This window comes from Dipteris shenzhenensis, chromosome 2 (assembly GCF_047967505.1).
Source record: "Dipteris shenzhenensis isolate YYH24624 ecotype China chromosome 2, Dip_SZ_1.0, whole genome shotgun sequence".
NCBI classification, from domain to species: Eukaryota; Viridiplantae; Streptophyta; class Polypodiopsida; order Gleicheniales; family Dipteridaceae; genus Dipteris; species Dipteris shenzhenensis.
The window spans coordinates 58293671-58319106 of NC_141597.1; the positions used below are offsets into that span (position 1 = coordinate 58293671).

Consider the following 25436-nt stretch of genomic DNA (forward strand, 5'->3'; position numbering starts at 1 on the left):
TGTTGAGGTCAAAACCACTCTCTACTGTCAAACTACACCTCTCGAACAGGATGACCCCTCAATAATCAGAGTTGCCATTGTGATAGGTTGTATTGCTAGAGAAATAAGGTGAATTGGATCAACGACCCAAAGATTTAACCCAAAACAGTACCCGATGGGTAACAAGATGGGAGCCACAATTTACAATGAATATTAGCTATGTCTAGAGAGGTTTGGCACTCATTAATGTAAGTAGGGAAAAAGAGAGACAATTGTGTAAAAGTCTTTAATCAACTTTCCAAGTATGCTGATTTTTTCAATGAGGATGAGCACCACAATCACCAAATGTGTGGAATTAAAGATCCTTGAGGGAGTTAGTGAAAATTGGTTACATAACTTTAGTTGAAGGAGTGTGTGTCCTGACTCCCAAGGCTCCAAAACCATGGTATGGATGAAAAACCACCTTGTGCACTTACTAAGTGTGACATAAGGTTATGGTTGAAGCCAATGGTTTAGCCTAGCTGAGTAAATAGGTCAAGCTGAGTTTGCTGATGACACGGCACTGACAGTCAGAGGAGATGCATATAGTCTTGCTACTGCTGCGGATTCAATTGACAAGTTCTGCCTAGCCTCAGTGGGACTTGTCAATTGGAACAAATCAAAAGGCATCTAGACTGGAGCACAGCAGGATACCCCAGCATGGGAAGGAGACAGAGGCTTTGTATGGATACCCAGAGGCACCTCCACGAGATATCTAGACTTCCAGGTTGGCATTGAGGTGTCCCCGACGCAACAGTTTGCACCAGTTCTTGAGAGTATCCAGAGAAAGCTAGCCTACTGGAGTACGGCTAGACTTTCTTTGGCTGGAAGAGCGCTGGTACTCAACCAGGTTCTACTAGCGACTATGTGGTACGTTGCGTCATGTTGGTGCTTTCATGCTGACTCGATCCGTCAGGTGAGGAGATTGCTTCGGAACTTTCTGTGGAGTGGTGGCGATGGTTCTGAGGACACTAGGGCCAAAGTTTCATGGGATACTATCACTTTACCCTTCTCGCAGGGAGGACTTGGGGTTCTTGATCCGGAGATGCAGAGCAGAGCCCTTTAGTCAAACTTCTTGTTAGAGGTTTGACTCCAGCAGATCAGCCGTGGAAGCAGTTCCTACTGCATGGGATTCACCAGTGCACCCCCAGAGCAGCAGGTTAGTGGGCAGGTAGAGTCAGTTGGATCTTGTGAAAAGGCTTATTTAGATATGGGATCATTTTCGACAGCACCTCATCAGAGCAGTTCCCTCCTCCAGAGAGGAAATTGCCCGACAGCCACTTTATCATAACCCCCTGGTTCGGTACCAGGGATCTTCCCCTGATACAGAACTGAGGACTCCCTTGGCCAGATGGCATGCTCAGGGGGTTGTGACAGTCGGAGATTGGTTCAAGGGAGGTGTGGAGATGTCAGAGGAGGTGATCAGAGATAGACATGGGCCACTTGCACAGATTGCTGCCACCAGATTACTGATCATGAGAGCTATTCCTCAGGAGTGGAGGGATATACTTACAGGTCCAGCCTATGTTCATCCCATCTCTACTTGGTTGTTTTAGTGAGGCTGGGCTATGCATTGGAGTTCAGTTAGGACCGGCACCGTTTTATTTATTTTGAGACGGACTCCTCTCAAAGATTGTATCCCACTCAGCCCCTGGATCGACAGGAGCTCCTTTGGCAGAGAGTCAGGGCCATCAGTTGCCTGGGTAAGGAATGGGCCACAGATCCTTCCAGGTTGACCATTGTAGAGGATACTAGATGGAGACTTTGGATTTTTCAGGGTCGACCTTTGCGGAGCTTGACTGGGACCCACGTGAGTGGGCATGGCCTGCTCCGATGGCAAGCGTTCGTTCTCTTTCATTTTTCCAGTACTCGATGAGGGCAGGTCGCAGGCTTCAATAGAGAGACTCTCATCACCTACCATCTGCCTCCCAGCATTGGCACGCATAGGGACTTACTGTAGAGCTCTTGCTGAGCTACTGGACCCACTTTTGGGACATCAGTAGAGCCAGGAAAGTCTCCTACTTTCTTGGCTCACTATACATAGGGGCATACCTGTGGGTACTGGCTTCAGCAGATGGGTAGACCCTCCTCATGTATGCGTTGTCAACTTGCAGAGGAATCTAGCAAGCATTGTTTATGGAGTTGCACCAGCTCTAGAGTGGTATGGACAGGTATCTTCAGGTTGTTCTAATATGTTACATCTGAGTCCTTTCTGATGACTTGGGGCGCTGCCCTTTGGGGGAGAGGATCTGGAGCCTTTACTCTCTTTGAGTCAGAGCCAGGAGACCACGGTTTCTTCATGCAGCGTCGCTAGAGACGGGGTCCCATAGAGGCCAGCATCATGGAGCCGCAGGATTTACTTTTGGTACCGTTACCAGCTCAGGATTCCATGCCTACTTCAGCTGGAGGGTCAGCCTGGGAGGTGATTTCCAGCATTACCCTATGGCGGATATGGTGTTCGCGATGTTCTTTTGTCCTTGGGGGCCATTTATGCACGGAGGCTGACACTCTCGCTTCCATTTGGGCAGAGATTATCTTCACTCTCACGAGTCAGTGGGAGCAGTGTACAGGCACCTCTTTGGCAGCTCGTGGGAGACTTATATCCTTCATGAGGACATGGGACTGCTCATTATTTTTTCATTTGACCCCTTTTGGGATGTCGTGGCATTTTAGACCACCTCCATGGCTTTTTTGCCACATTGTTGAGGCTAGGGATAGAGTACTTTCTCTCCCACCTGTTGTATGATTTGTTTTGAATGGAATAATCACTCTTTCTTTTTAAAAAAATAGGTCAAGCTAGACAAAACGGTATTGTACCCAATACAATGCTCGCTCTGACAGGCTATCATGGAAAGGTTTCTTACGCTCAAGGGATCCGATGGACTAAACTACAAGGCGGTGTGTATTACATTACATGGAATGTTGTCTATTTCCACTTCTCGTTTAAAGAAATATTGTCATACAATGCGTAATGTTTTGTAGCTGCATTCATATTTACAGCCTTCTACCAGCCAGCTCAGTCTCAGAGATTCTGAATTTTTAACGCTTTTTCACTGCAAATCATAAAAGCTAATATGCTCTAAAGCTCATTTGGAACCTCGTGACTGCTGCTCTCCATCCTCCTGTTTCAACCTGTCGGTAGCCTCTCCTGCCCCTAGGCACCCTTCCCCCTTCCTGTATGCACCTCATCCTAGCCCCTCCTCCCCTCTCTCAGCTTGTACAATCTGTATGGGCTGTTCCATCCAGCCCCCTCAATCTCAAATATTCTGGTTTTTTAACGCTTTTTCACTGCAAATCCTAAAAGTTAATTTGCTCTAAAGTTCATTTGGAACCTGGTGGCTGCTGCTCTCTGCTGTTTCAACATGTCCCTAGCCTCACCTGCCCCTAGCCACCCTTCCCCTTCTTGTACACATCTCACCCTAGCGTCTCCTCCTCGCTCCCTTATAAACGTACTTCTTAGGATTACTAAATTGAGCTAGAGGATGGATACTGCTTTGGCATACCTTTAGAGTAGGAATACAAAAGCTATCTTCAAAGATAATCCTTATGTAATTCAAATACCCATGCAATATAATGTTGGCAATCAGCACAAGCTACTTCATTACTTCTCTCAACTATCGTCCACCGGCTTTTGACCGCACTGATTCTTACATGGGACTATTCTTTTTTTTCCCCCCCAAAAAGATTACTTCAAAAACAGCTAACAAAAATCCAAGGTGGAGGCTGAAAATGCCACCTCAACCCTGAAGGAGACTCAGAGAAGAAAGGAGCTCCTCTCCAAACTTTGAAAAAAGTCTCTCTCCTAGCTATAGCTGCTCTGGAGGATCCCTGCATGCTCGCTCAGAAGGCCATCGGTGTGTGTATAGTATCACTCCATGTACTCGCCATACACTGGGAAGGGTGAACTTGGGAACCCTCCATCGCCTCCGTAAATCTGGCCCTCCAAATATGCCAAGCTGCAATGCTAGCCAGAATCTCCCATGATTTGGCCCTCCAAATATGCCAAGCTGCAATGCTAGCCAGAATCTCCCATGATGTGTCTACCGAGGCATGAGCAGCTCTGAAAGGAGTGAAGGGAACATCCTGGAGAGAACATGACTCCACAGGGTGTCGTCGTATAATGAAGGCTGAGTTTGAGTCATATCCCTCGACACCTGAGGGCCAGTAAGAGATAACCATGCCACTGATCCCAAAGTCATGAAGAGGGTGCTCTATGAAATATGCTAAAGATCGTAGCAACACCCTTCCAGATCGTCGTCGCCTGTCTGCACTTCCAGAGATAGTGCTGAACTGACTCAACTGCTACGTGGCATCGAGGACAAGTAGGGTCAGCTCCGAACCTCGATCTCCATAGGTTCACTACAATCCCTTCATGAATAGAAAGCCAAAAGAAGAGAGTGATCTTTCTAAACCTGAGGGATTTCTAGAGCCTCCTCCAAAAGTTTTTTCGCACCTCTACATAAATTTGAAAACTATCCCAATGAGGATCTTCTCTCGGTGCCCTTCATCAATCCATTCCCACTCCCCTGGGTCCCACTGCACATGGGACTATTCTTTAAAGGGACTGTATCAAATTCAGATGGGATTCCTTGCATCAAACTGACCCTTCCAGGTTAGTAGCCAGTGAAAACACATGATGTCTAAATTGAGTTTTGACTTCATCTTCGATGGTTAATCCGCATTCCAATGTGATAGTACCCACTCTTTATATCAGCCTTGCTAAAGATTGTTTGTCCATGAAGCACATAAAAGAGAAAAATGTTTGAGCACCAATATCTATGCTTTATTGTCGATTCATTAGTCCCCCTTGTAATCTACATGTTTAAATGTAGAACTTAGAAAGTGTGTGATTAAGTCCAACCATATCTTTCTGCATATAATGTCACTTGAAACCTTCAAACTCAGCTCCACAACCAAATTGCAGCAGTGTGGTTAGTTCGCACGTAGGAAACGGGCCCAAGAGCTAGATGGAACTCAAGGTGCAGCAAGGGAAATCAATTCGTAGTGAAAAATGTGTTTCATTGGTAATGAAACGTTTCAAAACCACAACGATACGTGGAGTACCTTGTATTTACCGAAATCTAAGATATTAATCTTTCAGTAAACTTTTGTTAAAAGTTCGAAATTTAAACTTTGATCTAGATTCTAGTCTCTATATTACTAATTTTTAAAGTTCAAAGATCACACTTAATTTCAATTGTATCTAGATTTCTGTAAGAACTAACTAGTAACAACTTACAGACTAGACTCCTTCCAAAATCATTGGGCCTGTATGAAGGCATTTTATCATTTTTAAGCTCATTTTGCATAGTTTCAGCATACTATAGTATGCGGGGCATAGAATTTGCATTTTTTAAGACTCAAATAACAAACTGAATTCTTGAAACACCCCTTATTTTTTTGAAATGTTTCAAAACATGCAAGACGAAAAATCAAGCCAAACTGATTCAAAGCTTGGTTGAGCTTAAAAAAACCTTTTGCAAAGCCCTTGTCATGATGCATGCTTGGTCGAAAGGAAGAGTGCGTGATTGCCTAGTTATTGGATGCATATTCGCCATATAAAGTTGAGCACGGATTGCAGGATGTGCAGATATTGGAAGTCTGTGGGTATTGGTTTGCATGTGGAGCAGCTTTCAGGAGACCTTGTAATCAGCCTCTTGGATTTACATGAATATTAAAGAAATACCGCAAGGGGCGCCAGTGTTTGGGGCCAATCGGCGTCTTTTCTCTGAGTAGGAGTGCTCTAGCTCCTTGTGGTTTAATCTGCGGTGCTTCATAATCTGATTATTTACTGTGTATGCTGTGGTTAAAGTGGATTCTACCACCCTACAATTAGTGAAGGCTGGTTTCATCCCCACTTCTCTTACGGAGGTAAATGTGTGACAGGTGAAGATGGGAGCCAGCCCGATGCGCGATTAGTGGCTTTTGGAGAACTATACTTAGACTCTGCTCCCTCGTGAGCTGCCTTGTACAATGAGATCTTTGGGGGGGCAGCCCTTATTTCTGGCCCCTAGTGCTGTGTTCTTTTGCTCTTTCTCCCCACCCCCCCCCCCCTTCTGTCTCTCTCTCTCTCTCCCTCTCCCTCTCCCTCTCCCTTTCCAACAATTCACTTGTCAACTCAATCATTGAGTTTCTCACGTGCTGCTTGGAGTTTCCAGCTTTCTGACAGAGTTCATCCCCATATGTGACTTTGCCCCAAAGTGTTGAGAACAGATTTCCCTTGCTGCAATTTGAGTTCCATCCAGTTCTCGAGTCCATTTCCCAAGTGCAAACTAACCAGACCGCAGCGATTTGACTATAGGAGCTCAGTTTGAGGGCGAGTGGGTTTTGAGTGGTGTCACAGCACAACCTTGCCACTTTCCTTGGTGGCAATGATAGAAAGAATCGTCAAATTGAGCAAGGACATCAGCGATTTGGAAGTCATCGAATCTTCAGCTCAAAAGAAAGTTTCAAGATCCGGACATGCTTCAGTTTGAGAGTTTTGACTTGCCATCTATAATATTTACCATTTTTGGGAAGAGTCGGCGAACCTTCAGCCCAAAGGAGGAGTTTCAAGATCCAGACACACTTCAGTTCGAGAGTATTCAGCTGCCATCTACTATATTTGCCATCTTTGGTCCCAAATCTGGTTGAATCCCTCATCGCCGTCGCAGACAACTGATCAGGAATCAGCTCCATCCAGGTGTTTAGGTGGTTCCCTAGACATTATTTTTCTTCAGGAACACAAATTGGATGTCAGAGATTGCTTCAAGTCAGGTAAGCTTCTTTCAGGCCGGACTTTTTGGCTTCCTGCCTTGGGAACTCCCTCTGATCATTGGACACGGCATCATAACCCCCTCCAGGGCCCAGTGGGTTTTACTTCTGATTGATGGACGTAAGGTTGGTTTCCTCAACCTCTATGCTCGGAACAACAGAGGGGACCGTGTTCTGTTCTGGAAAGAGTTGCTCTTGTGGGTTGACATTGCAGATTCGTGGATTATTGGAGGTGACTTCAACATGGTTGAGGCACCTTCTGATAAGCAAGGGGGCAGAGAAGGTGGTATTCATTCCCTCGAGAGAGCAGCTTGGGATGCCTTCTTATTCAGGTTCAGTGGCAGAGATGTTTGGTCAAATGATGCATTTCATATTCAGTCTCAGTCACTTTTGTTTTCATGGTCGAACCATAGGGTGCATATGCTTATCCATGCTCGGATTGACAGATTCTATGTGGATGCCTGGGCTCTTAATAGAGGGAGGACAGCTTGCATTGCACCTGGTGTTTCCACTTCTGACCATTTTCCAGTAGTTCTGTCCATCTCAGAGGCCCATCTGAGAGGATGGTCTCACAGTATTAGGATCCCCGATGCCTTATACACAGATGAGACTCTCACAGAGGCAGTCTTGGAGATCTGGGTTTCTCACATGCAGGGGGGGTGGCCGGTCCTTCACATGTGGCCACAACACTTGCCAGTATCAGCGACTTTTATCACTCCTTTGCTAGTGCTCGGCGAGGTGAGGTACTCAGGCGGGAGGTTGGTATCTGCCGGTAGTTGGCAGCCTTGCAGAGGGAGGAGCAGAGACGACCATCGGATGCTTGGATACATGAGCGCCTTGCTGCGGCAAGGGCTCACCTGCAGACTTTGCTTGATCAGAGAGTAGAGTATGCCTTCCATGCACGGGAGTCATTTTGGATACAAATGGGAGGGAGAGTCAATAAACACTTTTTCTCTACACTTGGTCCCAGAGAGAGTGTCAGGCAGCTTATTGACTCTGACGGCATTTTGCAGTCTCATTCGAATACCGTCTTGCACTTAGCGACAGCTTTCTATGTCTCCCTCCTTTCCGCAGATTTTGACACACAAGCCACAGATGTGGCTAGAGAGGAAGTTTGGTAGAGTTTACCTGTGTTGGTCTCACCAGAGATGATATGCTTACTTGATGCATGCTTTACCAACACAGAATTCAAGTCTGCCCTCTCCGCCCTTCATAAGGGGAAATGCCCTGGTTCCGATGGTATTACTCCTTCTTTCTTTATAGCCTTTTGGGATATGATAGGTGATCCTATTACTTCAGCCCTGCATGGCGTTTGGGACTCGGGTGAGATGCCTGACTCACTGACCGAGGGACTCATACACCTTATCCCGAAAGGTGGCAACAGGAATTTTGTATCCCATTGGAGACCCATCACTCTGTTGGGCACTTTATGCAATCAGCATCCGATTGCAGCCCCTTCTTCTAGACCTCATCCATGATACTCAGACAGGCTTTGTGCATGGCAGGAGCATATTTGACAATATCTTTTCCTTTTGGGAAGCCACTGAGTGGGCTATGCAGAGCGGGCAGAGACTGGCAGTTCTACTCCTGGACTTTGAGAAAGCCTATGACAGAGTAGATTGGGGCTTTCTTGAGGGCACTCTTCTACGTTCTGGTTTTTCAGATGCATGGATTAGAGGGGTGTCCTCCCTTTATAGATCAGCTCACATCCAAGTTTTGATTGGAGGGGTAAGGGGTGGCAAATTTCAGATTTCCAGATCAGTTCGTTAGGGATGCCCTTTAGCCCCCTTCCTCTTTCTTTTTGTGGCAGAAGCTATGAGTATCTTCCTTAGATCTCAGGGTGAGCTTTTTGGGTTGAGATTGCCTTTGAGACAGAAGCAGGAGCTTCTTGACTGCGAGTTGGCTGATGACACTGCTATTTTTATTGAGGCCTCTTCGTAGTCACTTGATTCTTTCAAGATAGCCTTGAATATTTTTTGCTCAGCTGCAGGGGCACACATTAACTAGCATAAATCCTTCGGCTTTTGGATCAGTGGTGAGGAAACTCCAGACTGGGGAGCTGACCTTGGCTTTTCATGGATTCAGAGGGGTGTTCTTGTCAGATATCTGGGATGCCAAGTAGGGTTGGGCATCTCTCCAGCATAGCAGTTTACCCCAGTACTAGAAAGTATAAGGAAAAAGCTACTTTTCTGGAGCTCAACCCAACTTGACCTTGCCTCTAGAGTTGTGGTAGTGAACCAGGTTCTTTTGGCCACCGCCTGGTTTGTGTGTTCTTGCTGGTGCCGGTCTAGGGATTGCATCACTCAGCTCACTAGACCAGTCAAGAATGTTTTATGGAGTAGACTTGATGGCACAGCAGATGTTGCAGCGAGGGTGGCCTGGGAGACCATTATTCTCCCTACATTTGAAGGAGGCCTTAACATCATTGACCCGGATCTGCAGTGCAGGGCATTGCTTTGTAAGGTGGTGGTGAGGGGACTCATGCCTGGGCAGGAACCTTGGAAGGATTTTTTTTTTGGGACGCATTCAGGCTTGCACACCAACCTTGGGAGATGATTGGGTGGACAGCCCAAGATGGATTTTTACTTCAGCCCCTCTCAGATCTCCTGCTTCTCCTCTCATGTCTGCCATCTTGAAAGCTTGGGGGAGCTTCAGGAACACTCTTCGAAGGGTTCCGCCCTCTACCCTAGAAGAGATTGATAGGCAGCCGGTCATTTGGAATGATAGTATACTTGATGAGCATGGCAGACCACTGGGCACTTCCCATTACATGCAGTGGTCTAGAGAGGCCCCGCCTACATAGTAGGTACTTGGAAGGCATTTATCAGGCTACCTGAGGATCAGAGACTGCAGTCCGTGAGTCACCTCAGAGGGGTAGCACGCAAGGTTCAGCATTGGTCTTTGACATTGGGGATGGAGGTATACTCTCAAGATCCACGGATGATATTCTTCTAGAGGTTGCCTTTCAGCCTGTCAGGATTGCTGGCTTTGTGGACCATGGAGTGGGCTTGGAGTGGTACTTAGACCCCGACCTCTGCTTTTAGCCTTGAGATCTTGGAGGTTGTGGTTGTATGGAAGTGCACCTATCCGTGCTTACAGTGGGACCTAGGAGAGTGGGAGTGGATAGATCATGGGCACCGAGAGAGGGGAATTCCCTTTTTTCGTTTCACGGTTGGTAATGCCAGGAGATTTCAGCTGAACAGTAAGGGTTGGGTTCCCTCCAAAGCCCCCCATTGGGACAGCTTCTTCATCACTGCAGATTTGTGTAGGAATTTCTGGAGGAAGCTCTGGAAATCCCTCAGAAATAGAAAGATCACTCTTTTCTTTTGGCTTTCTATTCATGGAGGGATTGTAGTGAACCTGTGGAGATCACGTTTTGGGGCTGATCACACTTGCCCTCGCTGTCATTCTGCAAAGGAGTCAGTGCGACATTGCCTTTGGGACTGCAGTCAAGCGAGGACTATTTGGAAAGGGGTTGCGAGGGTACTCAGCATTTTTCATACTTCCCCTTTCTTCATGACTTGGGGCTCGGTCGCATCGTTATCCCTTACTGGGCCCCAGGTGTTTTATGAGGGTGAGCCTTCTTCTTGGGCACTCTCAGTCCGCCGGCAGGTGATAGAGCCTTGCTCTCTTTAGGATGTACCACTTACTCCCTTCAGGGCTTCTCATGCTTCAGTGGACACCTTTTGGGAGATCTTGGCTAGCATTTTCTCTTCGCACATTTGGAGAGCCACATGTACAGAGGCCTTGGATGGCACCCAGATACACCCTTCACAGGTGTTCATGGGTATTTGGACTGACACGGTTCACACTTTGATAGCCATTTGGGCTAGCATGCAGGGCCCTTCACGGGCAGCCTCTTCTAGAAGGACTGTTTTTCTTCGAGTTTGGAAAGGTTCTCCCTTTTTCTCGGAGGCTTCTACTGGATTGAGATGGCACTATCAGCCCCAATTCTTTCTTTTTGGCTCTTGAGCTTTTCATGCATTGCATGGTGTATCCTGTATGGAGCTTGCTCTAACATTTTTTTTAATACTTTATAGAAGTCTCTTTTTGGAAAAAAAAAAGAATCTGGTTGAATCATACAAGCTTGACCACCCTCAAACTCAGCTCCCATAGTCAAACCCCAACAGTCTGGTTAGTTCACACTTCGGAAATGGGCCCTAAAACAGGATGGAACTCAAATAGCAGTAAGAGAAATCAATTCGTAGCACCTTGGGGCGAATTGCATATAGGGATGAACTCCGTCTGAAAGATCAAAACTCCGAGCAGCACGTGGGAAACTCAACGATGAGGTGGGAAGTGAATCGTTGTAGAGAGAGAGGGAATAAGAGAAGAAGATGGCAATAGGCATAAATAAGGGCTGCCCCCCCCCACCCAAGAAAGCCTTTATTGCAATAGAAATTTCCTTGTACACAGTGGCTCAGAAACGAGCAGAATTTGAGTACAATTCTCCATACAACTGAGAGCCTAGAGGCCCTTAATTTATATACCAGGCCAGCCAGCTAGAAGCATGTGCTTTTCAAAAGCTTGGGCCTGCTTTTTTTGCTTAGAATAGAAGCGTGTCCATAAAGGTAGGCGCTTTTCTTGCTTTTAACTCAAGTGGGCCCTTCATTCAATGAGGGGCCACTTGTCTTGTGCTTTTTCCCCTCAAAAAGTGGGGAATTAAGCACTCTCCAAAGTCCTGCATCTTGCACAACAATATCCAACAGTTTAATCCATTAGAGGTTAGCCAAATGCATGCATTAAAGTTGTTGGGACTAATCCTAGTCCCTTGCGGGCGTCCCCACGATGTTCTTTAACCAATGCAACTCAAAGGAAAATAAAACTTGTTCTAGATAGCCGAAGTCAACTTTCTTTGACTGGAGTCAAAATAGAAGATTTATCTTTCTTTCTTGGGAGATGTCACAAATTTGTGACATCACTAACCTAGCTTGTGGCATGATCGCAGCTTCCTTCCCTCCCTGTTAACAACAGGGTGTCCTATCATGTTAAAGTCTCCTACTATACTAGAACCACTCGTGGCAGCCATCTGCAAATTCTCTCCAAAAAGCAACATGATCCCTTGATGCACAACGTTGAGCACCCCAATCTAGGAGCCCCTAAGGAGCAGGATACTCAACCAAGGCCTGGCTGGTATCAAAACACCATGTGCAATAACAATGGTACAGAGATTTTGCTCACTTCTCATGATGAACCTCCTCCCTTTGTGGTCACTGTTACATTGCTATACATTTGTGTTGTAGTCAACTAAGGGGCATTCATCACACCTCACCACTTTCCTAAACTCCAACAACTGAGTTAATGTGAAGGTTTTATTCCCAAAACTTGCTAATCTGGTTATTTCAGGTCATATGGTTCTTGATAGCTCTGAATTTCAGTAGTTTTTAGAGAATCCACTCATCAATCCCATTTTCAGTGCTTGCGCCATGCTGTAATACCTCAGTATCTAGCTGAGCATCCTGTGGTAAACCCTGTTAAAATGTGCATTCTTTCTTTTTCATGGAAAAAAACCCAAAAAGATTTATGAATACTTTTTAGCCTGTTTGTTAGAAAATATGATCATGTTTTAATTCATACTTCTTATGAAATAAGGTGGCACAAGCAAGTCAAAGTATATGCTTAACATCAGATCTCTTTGAACCATCTTAATTCCTAGCGTCCCAAGGTAGTCCCCCTATCTGTTCCCAAAGCTTGTTTGTTTGAAATAAAATATAATAGGATAGATTAAAACAAATCAATGTCCAGTGAAGTTTTTTCCTTGTCAATACACAAGTGGTTATCAGGAAGATGATTACTAAAGAGTGAATTGAAAATCCAAGGATTGACTAAGTACAGAACGCAACAGAAACGTTAGCAGCCAACAAAAAGCAAGCAAAGCCTTCTTCATACGGCTTGCCAGTGTCTCTAATTGATTGTCTAGCAACTAACAAACATTGCAGATTTCCTAAAGCTCCAAAAAACAAGCTAATGTGAATGTTTTGTTTCCAAAACAAGCTAATCTGGTAATTTAAAAGAAAAGAGTGATATATTCCGTTCAAAACAAATCATACAACAGGTGGGAGAGAAAGTACTCTATCCCTAGCCTCAACAATGTGGCAAAAAAGCCATGGAGGTGGTCTAAAATGCCACGACATCCCAAAAGGGGTCAAGTGAAAAAATAAAGAGCAGTCCCATGTCCTCATGAAGGATATAAGTCTCCCACGAGCTGCCAAAGAGAGGTGCCTGTACACCGCTCCCACTGACTCCTGAGAGTGAAGATAATCTCAACCCAAATGGAAGCGAGAGTGTCAGCCTCTGTGCATAAATGGCCCCCAAGGACAAAAGAACATCGCGAACACCATATCCGCCATAGGGTAATGCTGGAAATCACCTCCCAGGCTGACCCTCCAGCTGAAGTAGGCATGGAATCCTGAGCTGGTACCGGTACCAAAAGTAAATCCTGCGGCTCCATGATGCTGGCCTCCGTGGGACCCCGTCTTTGGCGATGCTGCATGAGGAAACCGTGGTCTCCAGGCTCTGACTCAAAGAGAGTAAAGGCTCTAGATCCTCTCCCCCAAAGAGCAGCGCCCCAAGTCATTAGAAAGGACTCAGATGTAACATATGAGAACAACCTGAAGATACCTGTCCATACCACTCTAGAGCTGGTGCAACTCCATAAACAATGCTTGCTAGATTCCTCTGCAAGCTGACAACGCATACACAAGGAGGGTCTACCCATCTGCTGGAGCCAAGTACCCACAGGTATGCCCCTATGTATAGTAAGCCAAAGAAAGTAGGAGACTTTCCTGGCTCTACCGATGCCCCAAAAGTGGGTCCAGTAGCTCAGCAAGAGCTCTACAGTAAGTCCCTGTGCGTGCCAATGCTGGGAGGCAGATGGTAGGTGATGAGAGTCTCTCTGCTGAAGCCTGTAACCTGCCCTCGTCGAGTACTGGAAAAAAGGAAGAGGACGAACGCCTGCCACCGGAGTAGGCCATGCCCACTCACCTCGGTCCCAGTCAAGCTCCGCAAGAGGTCGACCCTGAAAAATCCAAAGTCTCCATCTAATATCCTTTGCAATGGTCAACCTGGAAGGAGATCTGTGGCCCATTCCTTACCCAGGCAACCAATGACCCTGACTCTCTGCCAAAGAAGCTCCTGATGATCCAGGGGCTGAGTGGGATACAATCTTTGAGAGGAGTCCGTCTCAAAATAAATAAACGGTGCCGGTCCTAAACGAACTCCAATGCATAGCCCAGCCTCACTAAAACAACCTGACCAAGTAGAAATGGGATTAACATAAGCTGGATCTGTAAGTATATCCCTCCACTCCTGAGGAATAGCACTCATGATCAGTAATCTGGTGGCAGCAATCTGTCCAAGTGGCCCATGTCTATCTCTGATCACCTCCTCTAACATCTCCACACCTCCCTTGAACCAATCTCCGACTGTCACAACCCCTTGAGCATGCCATCTGGCCAAGGGAGTCCTAAGTTCTGTACCAAGGGAAGATCCCTGGTACCGAACCAGGGGGTTATGGTAAAGTGGCTGTCGGGCAATTTCCTCTCTGGAGGAGGGAACTGCTCTGATGAGGTGCTGTCGAAAATGATCCCATATCTGAATAAGCCTTTTCACAAGTGGTGAGGAAGGCTGAGAATGCTGGTCCGTCAGGAAGATCCAACTGACTCTACCTGCCCACTGACCTGCTGCTCTGGGGGTGCACTGGTGAATCCCATGCAGTAGGAACTGCTTCCACGGCTGATCTTCTGGAGTCGAACCTCTAACAAGAAGTTTGACTAAAAGGGCTCTGCTCTGCATCTCCGGATCCAGAACCCCAAGTCCTCCCTGCGAAAAAGGTAAAGTGATAGTATCCCATGAAACTCTGGCCCTAGTGTCCTCTGAACCATCACCACCGCTCCACAGAAAGTTCCGAAGCAATCTCCTCACCTGACGAATCGAGTCAGCATGAAAACACCAACATGACGCAATGTACCACATAGTCGCTAGTAGAGCTTGGTTGAGTACCAGCGCTCTTCCGGCCAAAGAGAGTCTAGCCGTACTTCAGTAGGCTAGCTTTCTCCGAATACTCTCAGGAACTGGGGCAAACTGTTGCGTTGGGGACACCTCAATGCCAACCTGGAAGCCTAGATATCTCGTGGAGGTGCCTCTGGGTATCCATACAAAGCCTCTGTCTCCTCCCCGTGCTGGGGTATCCTACTGAGCTCCAGTCCAGATGCCTTTTGATTTGTTCCAATTGACAAGTCCCCCTGAGACTAGGCAGAACTTGTCAATTGAATCCGCAGCAGTAGCAAGACTATATGCATCTCCTCTGACTGTTAGTGCCGTATCATCAGCAAACTCAGTGTCCAGAAGCTCCTGCTGCTGCCGGATAGGCAGATGAAGGCCCAAAGTGCCATGACTGGTAGCCTGCATAAAGTATCCCATAGCCTCCGCTACGAAAAGGAAAAGTAAGGTGCAAGCGGGCATCCCTGTCGTATCGATCTAGATAGCTGAAAAGCCGGTCCTCTGCCTCCACAGACCACCATCCTGCTAGAAGAGTGAGAGTAAAGTGAGGAGACCCATAAAATCCATCTATCACTGAAGCCTAGCCTCCTCATAGTGCCTTCCAAGAAACCCCAGTCCACCCTGTCATAAGCCTTCTCAAAATCGAGAAGGAGAACTGCAATCTCCTGCTGACTCTCCTTTGCCCAGTGAGTGGCCTCCCAAAAAGTGAAGATATTATCCAAGATACTCCGATCTTCGACAAATCCTGTCTGAGTAGCTCTGATGATATCTGGCAGCATAGGCTTTGAACGAAGGGCCAAGGTCTTTGCTAGGATCTTGTAGGCTGTCCCTAGAAGTGTAATGGGTCTCCAATTACATAGGACTGTCTTGTCTCCCCCTTTCGGAATGGGACAAATCATACCTGTGCATAATGTCTCGCCCAAAGATCCTGCATCGAGAGCCTCTGAAAAGGCATAAAGTAGATGAGGCCCAATCGTAAGAGAGCTCTAAAAAGAAGTGGTGACAAACCGTCCTCCCCCAGGCATCTGTCTCTGGGAATTTCATGTAACACATCCGTGATCTCCAGGAGTGATAGTGGGCTATCCAAAACATGACTCATCCTGTCTGAGACCCATCTGGGGGACATGACTCCAAATCTCCTCTCTAGCTCTGATCATCTCCTCGATGACTGGATCGGCAGTGTAAAGAATGGAATAGAAATCAAAAGTGATCTCAACAAGACGCTGAGGATCCGTCTGAAGAGACCTGGCCTCATCCACAAGTCTACGAAGACTGTCCGAAGAGTGTCTTTGACCCACTGCCCTGAAGAACTCTCTAGAGCATCTATCCCCCTTTTGGATCCAAAAGGTCTGCTGGGAGTAAAACCTGAACTGACCCTTCTGCCCTGAATCTCCTCTAGTCTCTCCTGAGCCTCTAAAAGCTGCCCTCTGATGAAAAGAGAATGAGGAAAGCTCTGAAGTCTGGATACCTCCGCTCTTGCGTTCCGATCTCTGATTCTGAGCTTTTCCTTCTCCTCTTTTGCCCTCAACTGGCAGGCCATGCTGACTCTAGCCAAAGCCCTCTCTACCCACATCAACCAGCCCTGATCCACAGGAGTGTCCTTTGACAACCAAGCCTCTCTCAACCGTTCCACGAACTCTGTGTCCTGAAAAACAAAGTCCGAAACTCTCACAAAGCCTGTGCTCTCCAATCGAGAGGTAGGAAGAATCTGTAATAGGACTGGAGCATGGTTAGATAAAACATAACCCGAGCGGATCCCAATCTGTCCTCCTCTGGCCTGGCCCCATTGGCCAATATAAAACCTGTCAAGTCTGACCAAAGAGAGAGAGCCATGGAAAACCCCGGACCAAGAGAACTGAAGATTGTCAGCCAAGTGACGAAAGTCGTCCAATCGAGCTGCATCATGAAGTCCAGCATGCAAAACAAAACTATCCCACTCCACTCTCTCCCTATCAGAAAGGCCACCCTCTGTCTGGCCCGACTTGTCTTCATAGAATTCAACCATGTTGAAATCTCCTCCAACAATCCAGGTGTCTGCCTGAGGAAGGGACTCTCTGAGCTGTCTCCAAAAAGCACGTCTGCGGGCTGGATCCGTGGGAGCATACAGATTGAGAACACCAACTGCTGTGCTCTCAATCTGAAGATAACATAGCATGCCCTGCTCTCCACTAGAGTACCCTCTTGGGTGATCTCTGGGGCCCACCTGGCTGAAACTGAAATGCAAACCCCTCCCCTCGTACCATCTGCTGGGCTCCAATATGTCCGCCTCTGTCCTCTGAGTAAGGATCTGCATCTATCAATCCTGTCCTGGGAGAGCTTATGCTCCTGGATAAGCACAATGTCTGGAGGGGACCCTGAGGAAATAAACCGAAGGAAGTCCCTAAGCAACTACAATCTAGGAACTCCCGATCTACGACCATCTGCATCTGAGATAATCTGCGGCCGTTTAGTCCTCTCACATTCCAAGAAATGATGGACAACCTAGACATCGGATGGAAGTGAGGGGATGCCAGTGGCAGCGGCACAAATGACTCTCTCTGACGGCGCAATCCAAAGTTGATCTCTGATCAAGCTCCAAATCTGCCCCAACTCATGTAAAATGGCTCCATCCAAGGGAATAATACTCTGGCGCGAACTGAGGAGCTGAAAGTCAAACCAACCAGCACTCCTGGGCAAATCAAAGTCTCCCTGAACCTCAAAGAACAGAAACAGAAAGGCCCAGCTACCAAAGCCAGGTCGAAGAGTCCTAGGGCAGGAATGAATCTGCGAGCCAACAATACGGTGAACCGATGAAAATTGAGTCATGCTCAAAAGCTGTCTAGCAATCTCGTTGTCAAGTAGCTCCGCTGACCAGCTTTCGCTCCCCCGAGAACGAAAGCTGCCTGCGGAGAAACGAAGAATGTGCCCCTCTCTGGATAGAGTAACAGATCCCAAGTACTCCTCTACCTCCTCTGACCATCGACAAAATACGAAGTTCCAATCTAGTGAGGGAGTCTGTGGAAACCTCTCGAGCCAAAAAGGACAAAAACTCAACGGGCAGATCTCTGTCAACCATCCTGGGGTCACGTCTAGGAGTCAGAAGAGCTGAAAAGGGCTGAGCCATCCTAACTCTGCACCTGGAATAGGTGAGAGGGAGAGATAAGAATCTACGACGAGGTGCCTGTAAGCATGGGTGACTGAAAATCTCGCTCGATCTCATCTGCTAGGATCTCCCAACCCTCACGCCTGTTTGGGTACTGAGCGAAATCTGTGACCGCACTTGCAAAAGATCTAGATAAACCAGGAGTGAAAAGCTGCGAGGACGAGGCAGGACGCTCCTCATAGCAACAAAAGAAGGTACTGTGCGGCGGGGAAGAGAAAGAGGTCTCGAGGGAACCTCATATAGGCGCATGAGATCTTGGGATGGGCTCTGACTCTGACCTGTGTCGTGAAAAACCTCTCTCTCAATGGACTGTTGGGAAGAGGCATCCATCACCGTAACTGCAGCCTGAGCAGTCTCCTGCTGGATAACTGTCTCAGAAACCAATATCTGAACCTCCGGGGTAGAAGTGTCAAGAGTCATCAAATCCTGAGCTACTGTCTCCTGCACAGTGTGAGGACCTGCCTACGGATGGTCCTCTGCATCTCCCCTTTCCGGGATCTCCTGCACGTGTGTCTCAACTCCCTGAGCTACCATCTCCTGCACAGTGTCAAGACCTGCCTGCGGATGGTCCTCTGTATCTCCCCTTTCCGGGGTCTCCTGCACATGTGTCTCAACTCTCTGCCATCTGTGAGTAAGTGATTGAGCATAGGAAAGTCTAGCACCTGAAGGGATGACTGTACCTGCCACACTAGCCATATGCTCCACAGCTCTGCAACAAGAGCTGACCTCATCAGGAAGTCTAGGGAAAAGCATCCAAAAGGAGACCTGTCGCGGTCCCCGGGAAGTAGAACTGAAGTGCTTCCGCCAAGGCCACAAATGGATGACTCTGCTCTGAAACTGAATCGGTGAGCTCATAAGTACTCTTTGAGCCCGCTCTGCAGACTGAAGGCCAAAAGAAAAGTACCCTCTGCCAAGCAATCGGAAAACCGTAACTGAGACACCCAATGAGGCCATGCTGGTGTACACCCAATCACGTAACTGTTGGCCTCTACCAGGTAGAAAGCCAATGATGTGTGTCGAACGAAAACCCTCCTCTGCTACCTCAATCATCTGCACAATGTCGGGAGGAAAAGAAACTGTGACTTCGATCTCCTCAGGTTCGGCGACGGGAGTGGCATTAGTGTCCTCCATTGTCTCAGCTTACGCTGTCCTGAGGGGAGGAGCTACCTCTGCTGAAAATACCCACCAAGAACTCGCAACCAACCACAAGTAAATCCCCAAAAAACCTGTATAATGAATGCTCCGATCTTCAGCCTGCGTGGGATGCAAACCGGTCACTCAAAGCTGAAGCAGACAGCTCCGCCAATGCCTGGAAACAGCCCAGGATCTCAGCTCCCCGGAACACGAGTCGAACAGTCCCGGAGAGGGCCCTGAAACAGCCCAACCTGAAGCAAGGGGGGGCGGGCAATCAGCAAGGGAGGGGGCCTGAAAGGCGGCCTGGTGCAGCCAGACAGCAGGCTGAAGGGGGGGCGCGACGCACGACCAAACAGCAGGCTGAAGGGGGGGCGCGACGCGCAGGCAGACAGGCTGAAGCGGGGGGGCGACCTGAGCAGGATGCTGCCAAGGAGGCCTGCGCGGCCAAGGCAGCAGGGCGACCTGAGCAGGGCGCTGCCAAGGGGGCGTGCGCGGCCAAGGCAACTGGGCGCGGCCAAGGGAGCGAAGCGCTGCCAAGGGGGCTGGGTGATGGCAACGGGCGGTGGTGGGCAGCTGCAGACAGGAGCTCCTCCCACTGTTTGATGTTTTTCTTTGAGTTAATCTGGTAATTTCTGGTGCTATGTTTCTTGATAGTTTTCACTGCAACCACTCTTCAATGCCATATTTCAGCGTTTGTGCCATGCTGTAATACCAGTATTAAGTTGAGCTTACTGTATTACCCTGTTGTGCATCATTTCTTTTTCAAAAAATATCCCAAAAATCCTTACAAACACTTTTTAGCCTTTGCTACAAAAATATGAGTATGTTTTGTTATAGAATATAGTCGCACAAGCAAGTAATTTCCTGGTGTTCCCAAAATAGTCCCCCAAACTGTCCCCATGCTTGCTGAAGGTCGATTGTTGGAAATAAAGATAATAGGATGGGCTAAAATAGGGCAATCGTGTTTCCATTCTCAATACACAAGTGAACCTTATCAGGAAGATAAATGATAAAGAGTGGATTGAATATCCAAGCATTGACTATGGACGTAAGGCAACAGAACATTACCAGTGGACAAAAATCAAGCACAGCCTTCTTCATACGGCTTGCCAGTGTACCTAAGTGATTGTCAAGCACATAGCGCGGAAGCTACATTTCAAATCCAAAACAAACAGACCATGAATCAGTTAGTAGAAAAAGAAGTGTTTATTGCAGAGTCATAAGCTAGCATGCAAATGATTGACTAAATGATTTTGAATTGAACTATTATAAGCTATTTTATCTTTCAAGCCTGATTTGAACCAAAATGAAATAGCCTTATGATACCAACAGCAGAAGGTGAGCAAAGTTCCTTTCAAACTAGAAAGGGAAAGCCCATTACAACTTAATGATATTTGAAATTGGATATAAAAGACCTGTGAAATTGTGATGACAAAGACAATCAGCACAAAATATTCAGGGGCTGCAGCCGTGATATAGACTGTCTGAATTGGAAAATTCAGACCACATATTTGAAGCTCCTTGCATAGATCGTTTAAAAAGCTTTCAATACAGTCATCCCCTTCTGTGGTCTCCTGCACATTTCATCTATCACTTGTCCTTTAAAAAACATCCAATTCCAGTTTGCTTTCGTCCAATTAAGTTACTGAATGAGTACTGCAAAACAAACAAAGGAACACTACCCTGATACACTTCCGTATCTCAGAAAGCACAGCTTTGTTCATGCCCCCCAGTGCACATGAGACCAAACCTGATTCCACCTGAAATAGTCCTCACATCAGGAAAACAAATATCAAGCAAAAACATGCATTCATAAAAGCATGTTTTTAAATGGTGTATGGACAGACAATAACACACAAACAGCATGCAAATACAGTCACACAAACGGATGACATGAGAGATAACACAAATGCAAGAGGGGCTTACGTAATGCAAATTTGATATATCACACATACAATCGACAGTCCATGAGATAATCACAAGGAGCCACCTCAAACATGAATTAACAAACTATCATGTAATATGCCTCAAGTATACAAGCAGGCACGGCCACACTGTTTGTTACAAAAACTGTTCAGATGCTTCTGTGATCAGGCAGCTCTAAGAAACTGTTACGCTCAAGTCGAGGTAACATGACCTCAGAAGGGTTAGTGGACATTTTCCTTTAAAGGATCAATGTTTGTATTATATTTGTTTGGGCTTCACGTAAATGATCAAAAGGAATCAAGGTCAAGGTCCTTGGTGAGGGTGACATGGCACAAGACTAGGTGGATCTAAGGCTAAGGGGTCTAAATGCATTAAATGTGCCAAGGGGCAAATGATTTCAATGATATCCCAAGAGAGGGGTAAATGATGCATTTAGGAGATGCCCTCAAATGATGACATTTGGCGGACTAGATCCATCTAGGGATATGTGGGCTCTATGTGTAGCATGTAGGTTTTTCCTACTTACGTATCTTTTGGAGCTTGCTACAGTAGGGGTTGGCTGGGTGGAACATAGTTGTGCCTATGCCCGTGATTTGCAGGAAAAGTTTGAAGTTAATGGTTTAGTTGTATCATTTGGTATCAGAGCGGTCAAGGTGATCGTCGATCCAAGATTGTGGTGAAGCGTTCTTGCTGCTGCCATAGTTCTGTTGGAGGAGTGCACAGAGCTATTACGTACAAGGAAGGGGGGTAAGACCCTATGAATTTACGTACCTGGTTGACGTGTTTGGGTAGTGCACGTGATGAATTGGACGAAAGAGATTATGGAGTCAAACTGGAGCGACGGTGCTCATTTATTTCCTTTTGTCGGTCGTCAAATATCTCCCTCATAAACTCTTTCGTTGTTCACGTCCCTCCCGCCTCTTCTACCGCTAACTTCTGCAGCTTGAAGGAGTTCACATCGTAAAGACTGTCATAGTGTTAGATTGCGGGTGGTTGGTGAACTTGTTCGTGATTGTCATGATTGACGAATGCTATGCCCATTTGGCTGTTCATCGCTTCATTGCACAACTCATTTGTTTAGCAACGCACCAGCCTTAGTCTGTTGGGAGCCTTGTGTGCGGTAATAAAAAGAGAGGATGGATCTGTTGGAATTATAGATATAATTCAGCAGTGACCAATGTAATATAATAAGTTAGTTAGGGGCACTTTTCCCTCATTTAGAGGTTTTTCCCCCTAACTGCAGTTAGTTCACTAACTATGGTTAGTGACTACTAAGGTTTTGTCACTAGGACAAAACCTTATCCTACTCACTTTGTGTTGTACTCTTTACACTCTATTCTATTGCAACTACAGCTTCCAAGCTTCCTACTCTCTTACTCCCTCTTGCTCTCACTATCTCCCTCTCCTTCATTTGGTATAAGAGCAGGTCCAAGAGCTTTGAGCTCCTTGCTCCCTTCAGTTCCAACACTCAGCCTCGATTTTCAGTCTGCTCCAATCTGTCCGTACAGTCCGTACGACTGTACGGAATTCTGACGCAAAGTGTCGCCATTTGCGTACATCGCCGTACAAGTGTCGCCATTTTCGTACATCGCCGTACAAGTGCTCGCCGTACAATTTCGCCTGCCGTACAGCTCTGGTACAGCCACCGTGGCTACAACATTTGAGGTGCCATCTAACCCACTCCAAAGAACGTTCTTGATACGTCTCATGAGATGAGATATACAACCTCTAGATCTGCACCAATAAGAGCCAACGAACCAGGCAGTAGCCATAATACCTGGTTCACAATCACTACTCTGGATGCAAGGTCAAGTCTCGCAGAACTCCAAAAATGAGTTTCCTCCTAATGCTCTGCAACACGGGAGCAAACTGTTGTGTTGGAGTGATGCCCACCCCAACCTGCCATCCTAGGTACCTGATGACACCCCTCTGAATCCAAGTGAATCCTATGTCAATCCTCCAATCTGGAGTGTCCTCGTCACTAATCCAAAAGCGATTGGACTTGTTCCAATTAATGTGAGTTCCTGCTCCAGTGCAAAATAAATCCAAGGCTGTCCTGAACGAGGTGAGTGTCTGCGGTGTGACATTAAAAAAACAGCCGTATCATCTGCCAACTCACTATCCAATAGCTCATCCTCCTGCCTTAACGAAAGACTCAGCCCTATAATATCAGCTTAAGCTCTAAGGTAGTAGCTCATAGCTTCGGCCACAAATAAAAAGAGAAAGAGGACTAAAGGGCATCCCTAACGGAGCGATCTGGTAATTTGAAACCTCTCTCCCCTAACTCCACCAATGAGAATCTAGCTATGGGCTAATCTGTAGAGAGCTGACACCCCTCTAATCCATGCATCTGTGAATCTAAAGTGAGCGAGGGTACCCTCTAGAAGACCTCAGTCTACTTTGTCATAGCTTTCTCAAAGTCCAGGAGTAGAATGGCAAGCCTATGGCCATTATACATGGCCCATTCAGAAGCCTCCCAAAATGAGAAGATATTATCGAAGATGCTCCTGAAATCCTGTCTGCATATCATGTATAAGATCTGGAAGAAAGGGCTGTCAAATTACAACTCGAGCATCATCTTTGGTCTGAGTGTCTGGATTTGCTGTAAGAAGGGAGGCATAGAAATCTGTGGCTACCTGCAAGATGATATCTGGATGTGTCTGTAAAACTCCGACTGAGTCAACAAGCTGTGAAACGCTGTTCTTACAATGTCTGGGGCCAAGAGTAGAAAAGAACTGCTTGTTGACCCTACCTCCCGTCTGAGTCCAAAATGACTCCCTGGCATGAAAGGCATAGTATGCTCTCTGATCTAACAAAGACTGTTGCTGAGCCCTTGCTGCATAAAGGCGCTCCTAAACCCAAGCATGTGTAGGCCTCTTCTGCTCTTCCCTCTGAAGAGCAGTCAACTGCTGGCGCATACCTATCTCTCGCCTGAGGATCTCACTCTCCTAATCCGAGCAACTAAGTGATAAAAGTCGCCAATATCTGAGAGGACTGTTGCTATATCTGACGAGGAGAGCTGCCCATCGTGCATGTGAGATACCCAGGTCTGCAACACTGCCTCTGTGAGGCCCTTCTTTGCGTAGAATGCATCTCGAATCCTGATACTGACAGAGCGACTCCTCATGTGAGGATTTGAAACAAACAAAACAACTGAAAAATGATCTGAAGTGGACGGGTAGAGGAGGCGGGGGAAGGGAGTCAAGGAAGGGAGGATGGGGGAGGGTAGCAGCCGGAGAGGCTGAGGGGGAGGAGAGAGATTGAGGGGCTAAGAGGGGGGAGGGGCTTGGCTGAGAGGAGAGGCTAGGCTGAGAGGGAGGAGGGGCAGCTTGTGCGGGGAGGAGAACCAGCTCATGCGAGCTATGATATGAATGTTCATTGAAGACCCAACAGAATCTATGGGAAAAGAGATTAAATCAAGGGGTTTAGGCCTCCATAGGTTAGTGCAATAATATCTTTTGCATCATCCACACAGCGTTTTAACCCTTCATCTTAGTCTAGGATTTAAAGTTTCCGACAAAACCCTTAGTGTTTTTATATTTCACAGTTTGTCAAGTTCATTTCAGGTTTCTCAAGATTTCTCCAACGTTGTGTACTGACTGCTCTCATAATTCATCAGAGATGTCCCGCACATGCTCATAAAATTCAGTGATTTTTGGGGGTGACTCAAAGAAAACACTATTAACTACAAGGAGTTGTATAACTGAAAGCTGCTCCAAACTATGAGCACACAGCTCATAGTTATTAGTGACACGAGAAATATCAGAGGGACATTGGTTGTTATCATAAGAATGGAAACATCTATTGAGCAATTTTCTCGGTTTCCAATTTATGGTTGAAAGATGATCAAATGGTTTTGAGAAAGAATCCACTTTCAGACTAGTACGGTGCACAAGGTTGAGAAATGGCCATACCTTTGCAGCAGCATTCAAATGTGAAGAAATTAGGCAGCGAAGTAGCTGCAGTCGCCCAACGTGTGCAAGGGTCTCAACGCAAGATTCCCAAGCTATGTTCTTCACAACTAGCTGCTTCTTATAATCCAAAGCAGAGATTCAAAGGAAAACCTTGTTAGAGCTGAAACAAGCATTTTTTGTTGCACTTTCGTTGATCTAACAAGCTTTCTAGTTGACAATGTTTTAAAGTTTAATTGCAATCATTCACAAGTTAGACAGTGCCAAGAAGTTTCATTTGTATTATACTGAATCAAGCTAATTTCCTCAGTTTCCTATACCTCTTTGTACACAGATATTCCTCCATCTGGTACAGCTGAGGCAGGTGCCAGAATGCCTTCCAAAACCTCAAGCCTGTGTGTCAGGGATGGGTCTACCTGTTGGAGCAATTGGAGATCACAATGACAGTGATGCATTTACAAACATTGTACAAGACCAACCATTAACTCCTTTTTTCTATCTGTATATAAATTCTCAAAGGTTCTATGATAAATCAGTAAAACTTACATCAT

The 25436-nt window shown here is 46.6% G+C and overlaps 1 protein-coding gene across 5 annotated transcripts in view; it reads right to left on the reverse strand.

Moving 5' to 3' along the window:
- Positions 1-25436, reverse strand: part of LOC147905051 (uncharacterized) — a 154076-nt gene that overhangs the window by 12786 nt on the left and 115854 nt on the right. For 4 of the 5 annotated variants that reach the window (XM_087389688.1, XM_087389697.1, XM_087389712.1 and 1 more), the window contains 5 exons: positions 25206-25301; positions 24889-25005; positions 20731-20808; positions 20464-20622; positions 20117-20197 (listed from right to left, as the gene is read on the reverse strand). In XM_087389688.1, the coding sequence (XP_087245814.1) occupies positions 20117-20197; positions 20464-20622; positions 20731-20808; positions 24889-25005; positions 25206-25301 (531 nt within the window). The remainder of the gene's footprint in view (positions 1-20116; positions 20198-20463; positions 20623-20730; positions 20809-24888; positions 25006-25205; positions 25302-25436) is intronic. The other variant, XM_087389706.1, reaches the window with a different exon arrangement.